The 10,956-nt window shown below is 37.3% G+C and overlaps 1 protein-coding gene across 1 annotated transcript in view; it reads right to left on the minus strand.

Annotated features, from left to right (window-relative positions):
* Window positions 1–10,956, minus strand: part of GALNT12 (polypeptide N-acetylgalactosaminyltransferase 12) — a 45,336-nt gene that overhangs the window by 23,841 nt on the left and 10,539 nt on the right. Inside the window, exons 2-5 of the mRNA XM_085315708.1 lie at window positions 10,121–10,290; window positions 9,264–9,453; window positions 5,662–5,847; window positions 3,087–3,204 (exon numbers count right to left, since the gene is read on the minus strand). Of these exons, the coding sequence (XP_085171834.1) occupies window positions 3,087–3,204; window positions 5,662–5,847; window positions 9,264–9,453; window positions 10,121–10,290 (664 nt within the window). The remainder of the gene's footprint in view (window positions 1–3,086; window positions 3,205–5,661; window positions 5,848–9,263; window positions 9,454–10,120; window positions 10,291–10,956) is intronic.

The raw sequence follows: 10,956 nt of genomic DNA on the forward strand, positions 1-10,956 counted from the left end.
CACAACTATCGAACTTTCAACAGTTAAAATTCTGAATCTAAAAAATAACTGAAAGCTGCTAACCAGTGCTCATTATATTCTACTTCCTTCATTAAAACACAGTTTAAGTTTTCTACCTTTACTATTACAAAAAACAGTATTTTTCAGCTAAACAATTCCTCAATAGATTTAATTTATTTAACAGGGAAAACATATTCTAACTTCTATATAAAATCACATTCAAATGAATAACTAAAATAAATCAAAAAGTGCAACACAGAAACCCAAAGTGATTATGAAATGCTAAATAAGTAACTCTGGGGAAAGTTCTCCCCTCAAACTAATTTCAGTTCCTGTAATAGCACAGTTGATTTCATTCGCACTCACATGCAGGCAAGTATGTTTCCTTACTAGGTCTGGCTAGTTCAAAGCTTGTCATTATAAAAGTGTACTTTTTCTTGAGTTCAAAAAAATAAGGTGACATTATTTTTACTTTCACCTTGAATAAAGTCTATTGTCAGGAAACTAAATTTCCTATATAAGCTCTACAGCCTCCATTCTAATATTTTAGTAAACTCCAAAAGGAAAAAGGATACTAACTCCTGAACTACAGCCTGGAGAAAACATTTCTTTTTTTTCCTCCAATTCTTTCTGTTATACTCTCATTTTCGCCATTTTGCACCTGTGCACCAAGAATAGCACTTGAGCACCATCTGCTGGGAAGCAGGGAGAAAACATGCTTAAAAAAATGTTTCCTCGGTTACATAAATCCCATCCAGAGTATTCCAGCTGTAAGAGAAATTTCCAGCTCTAGATAGGAAGAAATAATAAAAAAATAGAAAATGAAAAACTCCCTGCTGTTAGAGGTGCATCATCCAGGAGTATGGACAAGGAAATTTCAAATAGAAGAAATGAATTTTTGGTAAGTAATTCTACCTCTTTGAACATGGGTATATTCTCACCTGCAGTGATGGTGAGTTAAAGGATAGGGAGCAGAGGTATCAAGCAGCAAATCCCAGGAACAAACTTACATTACAGCACCACTAGCAGGACCCACAGCAGAGAAGGGGGAAAAGTTGTAACTGGGTTACCCTCCCATGACAGACAGGAAACAGAAGATGAATTCATTTTGCAGTCCTTAAAAAGAGGCATTTCAATGCTTGTCATCCATGAAGTGACATTCTTTCCAGCCAAATTCCAAATCAAGGCACATAGACATGATACTGCATTCAGAACACAGCTTCAATTTCTCTCAGTCACAACACTTTCAGCCGGAGCTTTGCCCTCGTTGCACCTTTTAAAGGTACAGAGAATTTCTCCAGTTTAGARTAATCAAAGTACAAGAAAGTGGAGGCCTGAGAACAAGTCTGCATGTCACTGGAAGTGTAATGTTTTCAGAGACAAGAAGAGTGATGAATTAATTTACAGTGAGTTTCAAGTATCCCTGCTCCTAATTTTAAGGTCTGGCAGGTCTAGAAACCAGAGCCAACAAAATTAACACTGATTTATCCCTCTTAACCTTCTGCAGCACTACAGGCAGCAAGAAGTACAGTAGAACAACATCCTTGCTTCTGTTCCCTTTCACAAGAAACCTCACCACCAGAGGCATAAATACAAGGCGTTGAAAGTATGTCATGCACCATTTGGCTCCAAGTGCCTAAATCCTGCTAGCTATGTCTGCACGAGTAAAATTACCATGCTCTTTGCATAACAAAATCACAGCTATTTGCTGGCCTTTGGATCAGCTGCCATTGCACAGGCCTGCATGCAAAACTTTCTCTCTCCTAAAAGCTCATTCCTGCTGCCATTTGCAGGGAGCTGGCCCTGAACATACCGCTTTCTCATTGAAGTACCCCTCTGCTCTCCCTGCAAGCCATATTGCCTCATCCTCAGCCTGAGTGTGACAGATAGCACATCTACAGCTGCTGAGGACCTGCCCCATGCCATCAGGTTGGTGCCCCCACAGGCCTCTCATCCTACCAGGTACCTGGTATGGCCTCATGCTCTGCAGGCACTTCAGCCTTCCAACTTCTGGGAACTCTGCTGCTGTCCCTTTCTGCTACTCCTTGTGCTCAAGCAGCCTTTGATGTTTTCTCAAGCCCATGGGAAGACTACCTTCTTTCTCCTGGTTGAAGTGGTAAAGCCACAGCTCATATACGGTTCTGTAATACCAGGGGTCAAAGATCTGTGAACCAGTGACATCAAAAAGAAGAYTGCTGTCAAAGCCTGACAGAGGTGAACAGCGATGATGGCTCAGGTCTAAAGCAACAACAGACAGAGCAGGGGCACTCCCTGTCATACAATGGGGTTTGGACTTGTCCTACCAGTAAGCCTTGGCCTTCCCACAAAGTGCTACACATAAGCAGTGGAGAACCAAACAGAAAGAGGGCCACCTCTGAGTTTTTATAACAGAAGCTGCTGCTGGCCTCCCAGCAGTAGAGCATCACCTCTAATCTCAGAGGAGAAAAAGACTGCCATCTGGACAAGGCATGTTCATTGCCCCTGATCTCCCCAAAAACAGTTTTCACTCAGCACAAATCATTTCAGCACAATTATCTACCTGCTTTACATCTAAGCCTAGGCTCATGTTGCAGTGGGATAATACAGTACAGTTCCTGGAAGTTTTTCCACCATCTTTTTAAATCTTTATATAAACCTTTCCTGATAGAATAGAACCTTAAAGTAGTACAAGTTGGCCTGTTCTACCCCACTGATAACTTCTATCAGCTTCTTCCTTTCACTCTGTCAACTGCTATAAAAGTTCCAGAATTACATTAGCAGAATTATAAATGTTTCTTTCCAGCTATCCCCTCCATACCACAAAATGCAAACTTCAAAAACAAACATCACACCACTATTCTACATTTTATACTGGCATTCAAAACAAAGACATAGTCAAAAAAAGGTTTTAAAAGGGCTATTTTGAAGATAAACACAGACATACTGAAGCATAAAAGCAATGAAGAGATTCATATACACATCTCAATGAATATCTCTCCTTTATACTTGCTTATAGTAAAGCTATTTCATTAATTAAAAGGAGATGAAGAAATAAATAAGAATTTTCTTTTTATTCTCAGAAAAAAAACCACAAGGGAGCGACTTACCCTAAATGAGAATTCCAGGTTTTCTCCCCCCCAGACTTCCATTCCTGTGTCATAAGAACCAAGATAATCAAAATAGTTCTTGCTCACAGCAAACAATCCACCTGCCATGGTTGGAGATCTATAAAACAGGAAAGTTTTATACTGAACTGAATAAAACGCCAAAAATATACAAATTAAAGAAACAATACAATTCATCAAAAATATGACCTATTTCATTTATCATTTCCCCAGTCCTTTTCTGGATAAAAAGTAACAGTGAGCCACTGATCAGTTAAGTATTTTATTTTTTGGCCACTTAATTTATTTTGTAGTAACAAAATTGTATCAGAAAAGAGCTCCAGAAAGTATTAAAATAGCAATGAAATCAGAAAAGTTAAGTACTGTTTTAAGAAAAATTTTCACAATGACAGTGTTTTTGTGACTGGCAATAAATGAAGACACTAGCCTTTTACTCTCAAATAACAGAACATAAGCTTTTTTGTGGCAGACTTATTTTAGTCAGCTCTGAAATTGTATTCACAATTTCCCTTATACACTTTACTTAAGTAGTAAGTAAACATGTTTGTGCTTTAGTGATTAATAACAACATTCCTGATCCTACTAATATCAATTCAGAAAAACTCTTGGATATCGATTGAGCTGAATTCAGCAAACACAGCCCCTAAAGAGAGTTTCTTTTTAAGAATATCTGCACATCCATCTGTAGTTTTGTTTTAACTGTTGACCAGATTTGAAGAAAATCAGAGGTAAAAATTTGAAGCACACCAAACAGGCATTTTGAAAGATTACAAAGCCCAGAACTGACAGCAGTTAAGGGATATGCTTTCAGTAGGGTAGTGTGTGAATGGATATGTACAACAGAATTTGTCCAGTTTTGCTCCTATTTGTTTGTAATCTTGGAAAACTACCCTCTTTAAAGTGCCAAGCATATAATGCTGGATGGACCTAAATTTGTCTAACACTTTATGAATTTTGCCCATGAAAATTAGCAAATACTAAGTGTATTATTCTTAATCTGTCCAAAATAATTTTAACAGCAATCTCTTTGAAGCATCTCCATCTTACACTGTCATATGTTATTTTAAAGTATGGGAAGAAATGAGGCGAGATGGTGAAGAAAAAACAAACTTCATAAACATTGGGGGCAGGTTTAGCTCAGTTGGTTAGAGCATGGTATTGCTAGTGCCAAGGTTGTGGGTTCAATCCCTGTATGGGCTACGCTGAGGCTTGGACTAGATGATCTCCAGAGGTCCCTTCCAACCTTACCATTCTATAACATTGAAAGGGATAAAGAGCTTGTTATGATATTCTATGATATTCAGACTCTTCCATCTCACTCCAAATCTAATTTTCCCAAGCACTGCTGTCAGCTGTACCACTCTCTCCGATGAGCACCGCTGCTTTCCCCAAGTAACTGCAGCACTTGTCAAGCTCACAGTCCTCAGTCCACCTTGCAGCTTTATCCCTCAGCACCTTTTTTCTTGGCAGTCCAAAGTCAATTCTTTCTTATTGCGGGGAAGAAAAACACTATGTTTAAGCTAAAGACTTTAAAAAAATGTAATCTATCTTTTAAATTTTCAAGGATGTGGACTAACGTAGGCTGAGAAGCACTAAATTACTGCCTCACTTTTCCTATTAGAAAACATGTTATCCTCTCTCAGTTGAGGATAAATATTTGTGAAGTCCTGGGTATTACCATGCTAAGCAACTTAGAAAAGGCTGAGGAAAATAAACCATTCTGTGTTTGGTTTAGGCTTTAAGATGATGGATTATATATAAAGGACTAATAAAACGGTGGTGTTAAAAATATCAAACAGCTGCTTCATTTAATACAACGTACTGCTGCACTACAACAGCTTCCAAGTTAAGAGTGAAGTAGACCCTCAGGTCTTATCTACAATGTCCATTTTCCAGATTCACTGTTTGTAGACTCATTTTACCTCTTCTAAAAACACATTATGGGCTGATAAATAACACCTACTGATTGCATCTCGTCTTACAATAAAACAAAACCCACTATGAAGATGTTTGTATGAACTCCCAAGAGAAACTGGGGTGTGAAGAGCTGTAGCACTCCATCCCAAATGAAGAACTGGCTGAATTGTTTTACTTCTGAAAATAAAGCAAGGAACCACAACAATGGCTACAGTGCACATAAAGCATTCAGAATTACTTCTCTTGTTTTACTGGTTTATGATTTTTTCTTTTTCATTATTGACCATGACACTTTTTATACAATGTGGGCTTCATTGCTTTGCACAAAGGCAATCTTTCAATACTAGTCGATCAGTTATGGTTTTCCTCATACTACTAAGCATCTATAGGAATTTGTGCTGTAGAAGTCAAGTGGTTACTTATGTAATAAGAATTTCACAGCAAAGACTACACAGGAATTTCAGCTTTTAGAGTAAATTTTCTTCCAGTAACATGGTGACCAGGAGATACTCTGAAAAGGGGGAACTAATAAATGATAGGCACTCATTTATTGAATATTTTTCAGCACCTGCAATTTCCAATTGAAGTCAAAAGCACTTACAACATTCACAGTTTAAAAATAAGCTGCATAAAAATTTACCTGATCACATCAGTCTTAGACTTCCTTCGTTTCTGCTCTCTTTCAGGTGTTACATGCCAAGTGAAGACAAGTCTCCAGTCAAATCCACCAATCTGTGGTTCCCCAGCATTTCCCAAGTACTCAAACGTATTCCAGTCTATAACATCGATAACAGGGCAGACGACAGCTGTTTCCTCCTCCCAGATTCTAATTGGTTTGTAAAAGAAAAAAGTGGGAGTGACAGAGAATCCTTACAAACACAAATGTAAATTTCTGCTCCTTTTCAACTCCTGCTCCAACACAAGGAAAGAATGGCTACACGAACAGTCAGCAAATTTTCATGGAGGGTACATCAGGAGGATGCATCAAGATGGACCCAAATGAAGGCATGTGGTAAGCAGCATTCTTCTGGGACAGTATGAGGGAAGCAGGCCAGATGTCTTCAGACAACACGTTCCTTTCTTCAGCATCTTAATTGGTTGTGTATCAAGCACAACATTCTGAGCAAAAAGTTGTTTTGCTTTGTACAGGTGGCTGCCTTACAGATATTAAGGGAGAAGTGACATGGACACCGATTTAAGTGGAATTCCAGGATCTCCTCAGAGGTGAAACCGCAGCATGTCTCTGCATGACTGTATCACTTTGCCGGGATGAAGAAGGCAGATAGACTCTATGAGCCTTAAAGTGATGGAATTCTTACAAATGCAATCGCCTCCAAAAAGTTACACTGAACACTACAACAGTAATTTGGAAAGATACTACGAACTTAAATATAAATATATAAATATAAATATATATATGAAGTTCCTACATGGAAATTAAATCTCTGCTATTCAAATGCACATGAATATACACAAAGGAGGCCTTAAGAAACTCTGATACCATGGATATAAAAAGGACAATCAAGATAGTGCTGGGGAAGGACTCATATAAAACAGCAAAGCTAATCTAAAGATAGTAGATATCACTTAGTAGTGATAAAGATATCACTTAGTAGTGATAATTATCACTACTAAGATCTTTATCAGTACTAAGAATACATCACAGCTGATGTCTACTTCTGCAAGGAGATAAACTCCTTTTCCCCATTTCTTAATACCATGCAGGGTTTTCTGGATTCCTCTCCAAAAGCAATTCTGCATTTGCACTTAAAAAGTCTGTGGGATCCTTTGCCTTTGGCTCAGCTTCTGGAAAGGTTCTCAATATGAGCAGAGATCAAACTCAATGCACACAAACACAGCATCAGACTTCTCTCCCATAAACCATTAATAATCTTCTCTATACTAGCCTTTGTCACTGAGCTAGCAAGAGAGACCTAAATGGCTTATCTGAGTTTAAGATGCTGGAACTTGTTTTAGCCCTGCATCTTCTGATTTCTATATTCTAGAATATTTCTATATTCTAGAATATTCTATTTCTATATTCTATATTCTAAATAAGCAGAAAAAATACATGTGTTCTATTGCAAAACAAGGAAGAAGTCTGATGCCTCTATCATTCAAGGGGTTTTAGTCACTCACAAGATTAGTAGGCTTAAAATGTGCAGGCTAAACAAGGGGCTATGGCTCAGGTAAGCCAAACTCATTGAAATTACAGTCACTTGTAGTGGTTAATTGCAGGTTATCCCAAAGGAACTTCATCTGAGTCGAGGAAGACTGGCTCAGGTACGAAATGGTCCCTTTTTTGYCACAGGGGACACAGGACAGAGCAAAGAAGAACTATCAGAGCGACACAGTTGCTTTCTCCTTCTAAAATCTGATTTGGCAATGTGAAGAGGAGGTCTTATACAAATATTGCCATCTTCGGTCTCATCTGCAGAACATTTATGTACAAAGCAATGATAATGATACACACAAAGGAAAAAATTTCTCAGTCAAACATAAAAATGCTTTGTTGTTTCTRTAAAGAGTAAAAGTTAAGTATCTGACACACAATTTCATTTACAAAAGAAATCAGGTAAGTGAAAAGTCATCCTTTTTTCTGTAAGCTMAGATTTAACCAGATGGCAAAAAACTTAGGTAGTTTATGAACACAACTGTGTTTGCATTACAAACATTACATTTGATTGCTTCCATGCATCTGAGCTAACCTATGCCACGCAAACATGCCGTTAGAGATGTACACCTGCATCAATTACAAGAAAGCCACAAATTCCAAGAGATTACCTGGATAATTCATTACAGAAGGCAATTTACTACTAATTATCCAAATTCTTTGTTAAGGCTGCCCTCTAGTGACTTACAAAAACTGAAGAAATTACAGAACTTTTTCCACTGTTATTTGTTGTTTCTTCAGAAGACAAACATTAAAAACATGTTTATTCTTCCATTTTTACTTCTTTTCTTTTCTTTATATTATCTGCATTGTTCAAAGTTACTCCACAATTACCTGAAATATATCTTATGTGAAATTTTGGAAACAAATTATATATGACAATTGTAAGAAGAAAATAGTAATTCCAGATAAGTTTCTGATGTGCATTTGAAAATTTGAGAGTACAAGTTCCATTAAGAATCAGAAAGATTCACACTCCTTGTTATGGTATGTGCTCTTGGCAGTATCTCTCCCAATTTGTACACATCTTTTTTTTTCTAGTCTTTCTCTAAAGTTCACAAGAATTGATGGGAAACTTTACCAGGATATGAATCAAAATATTAATCATGAGGAATTTTTTATTATGTTTTGAAGAGAACTGGTTTTCTAGATGCAATGTTTTTGAGGTCTGACTCAGGCACTGTAACAACCTGCTTCTGGCCTCAGAGAGGGTCTAGCCATAAAGTGCCAGTGCCAGTGGCAGAAGCAATGGAGCCTTGTGTAGGCACACATGAGTGGCAGGATGCTGCAGTGGGGTGCACCTGTGGCTCAGCCTGCATCAGGGAAAGCTCATGTATGATCAGTGACTGCACATGGGTGAGGCTGCAAAAAGATCATAAATATATGGAACTTTAATGGAGATCTAGTATCCTGTACTTTTTTATTAATGGAAATTTTCTCAACTGCCCAACCAAGATGCCCTGTGTCTACAGTATAGATTAAAAACTACATAGTACAGATGAAAAATTACAGTATCCCAGGACAGATTAGTATGCAAGGAATAGTCAGTGCAGACATAATGTTAATTTCTCTCTGACCTACCCCATGAAGCTTTGTATCAGAATCATTTTGGAAAGATGGATTAATTGAAGACTCTGAAGACAGAGCTTATTGACTTCACTTCCCATCTGTTCTGTGTATGTTGCCCCACAAGAGTGGATTTTTCAGGGCCCTCGTCTTTCCAGACCTTCATTTCATCCACTTTGTAGGCTGACAGAGCAGCAAAGGTAGTTTCAAAGCTGGGGGAGGGACTCCCCTTCCTGAAAACAATTTTTCACTTTTTTGAAGAGTAGCCTGGTCCTCAGACTCTTGTGCTATGGAAGAAAACAGAAATCCACCTCCTGCTTTTCCACACTTCCATTCACTCTTCCACTGCCAGAAGGAAACACTCACACTGCCTCAGAGACCACCCAGACGTGACCTTTGGTAAATAAAGAGTGTTTTTTTCCACTGCAGAACACAGAAATGTGCCAGACAGGTTTTTTTCACTCTGCTACAGAACAGAAAAACAGCACAGAGAAAAACTTTACCTTTCCAGAAGTGGTTCAAGCCAGCCTTCATGGCATTCACAGTGGCAATCGAGGAAAGTCAGGATGTTCCCTTTTGCTACTGAAGCCCCCAGCAGCCGTGCTCTAACCAGTCCTTCCCTCTTATTCGCACGGATAAGGCGCACCTTGCGCAAGCCAGCCACATAGTTCTCCAAAGTCTCCTTTAAATGTTCTGTTTAAAAAAAAAAAAAAAAAAGTTCTGCAACAAATTGGTTTATGTCATACTACAGAATGCAATTTGTTCATTATTGTATTACTTAAAGCAGTGCCTTACGGGTATTTTGAATGTTGATTCTGCTATACTGTCTATAGAAAAGGACAAGGAAAAAGCAAAGAATGTGGATGGACAAAATTAATGTTTACTTTTAAGAAATCAAATATTTTATGTTTGTTTCTATAATCCATTTCCAAATTGTTAAAAGTGTTACATAAAAGTGTAATTCTTAACATAATTCATGTGTGGTAGAAAATACTAGTATTGTGTTGGGTCTCATAATTCAAATGAAAATAGTTATCTATTAACTATCTATTAATGAGGATATAACAGCTCTTCATTATATTTGACTCCAGTGCAACCTTAGGACACTAAGAACTTACTCAAACTAGGAAAGCTGAAATTCTTTGATGAGACTATAATTATCTGTTATGCAAGCATTCACGTTGCCAGCATGCTTACCTATTCTAAACTAAACCAAAACCAAAACTTGAAATTTGCACTAGTACGCTATAGAAAGTCTATTTCCAATCAGATGCCTATGTTGTAGAACTATAGGTGCATGAACATAACAGTGCATCTTTGGCTGACAAAACCCCCCATTATTTAGAATTATTATTCCTACCTTTGTCACTGTAATCATCCACAAGGATAACTTCTTCCAAAAGGATATCTGGAGATGTCTCAAGAACACTATGAACAGTTCGTAGTAGTGTTGACCAAGCCTCATTATAAAAAGCTATCACAACAGAGGTTTTTGGCAAGCTGTAATAATCATACTTCTTCTCTCTGCACCTGTAAGTTAAGGGACTACATTTAATACAAGTGCAAAACCATCTGTAAATTTTCAGAAAACTATTCTCAGATGAAAAGTCCATATGCTACTTACTACTTGTAAGCAAGAATATATAAAGGATCTTAAAGAAACTGTGTATACATGGAAAAGTCATGCAAACTATTCCAAAAGTCCACAGGTCTTGGCAACATTATGTCTAAATTCTGTAACCTTCAAAAATATCTAAAAAGAAAAATGACAGGAGGTATCTTGGGCTGGTTTATGTATAAACTATATAGAAAATTACTTCAAGTAAAGAAACAAGCAATGGCCAAAATATGCCTCACAGATCAGAGAAAGGCAAAGAAATGGAGAAATAAAAAACCAAAATGGGATAAAAATAACTTACTGCTAACTTATGTTTTGGAAAATAAGATACAAGTGCTAGACAGTAAAAATGTAACTGTGAAGAAACAGCAACATACAAAGATTTAAAAATGGTAACAGAACTAAGAAATATGTACAAAAAAGCATGATTTTGGAAAGACAGCAGAAATGTCAAATATAATAGTGAAATCTACAAAACCACAAACAATCTTAAAAATACTGAGGAGAGACAGCAGGTTTGTAAACCTTTGGATTAAACTCCAGAATGCATTTCCTTAAAAAAAAAATTATATGGTTTT

Source organism: Rhea americana, unplaced genomic scaffold (genome assembly GCF_003343005.1).
Source record: "Rhea americana isolate MKP2758 unplaced genomic scaffold, rheAme1 scaffold_436, whole genome shotgun sequence".
In the NCBI taxonomy this organism is placed as follows: Eukaryota; Metazoa; Chordata; class Aves; order Rheiformes; family Rheidae; genus Rhea; species Rhea americana.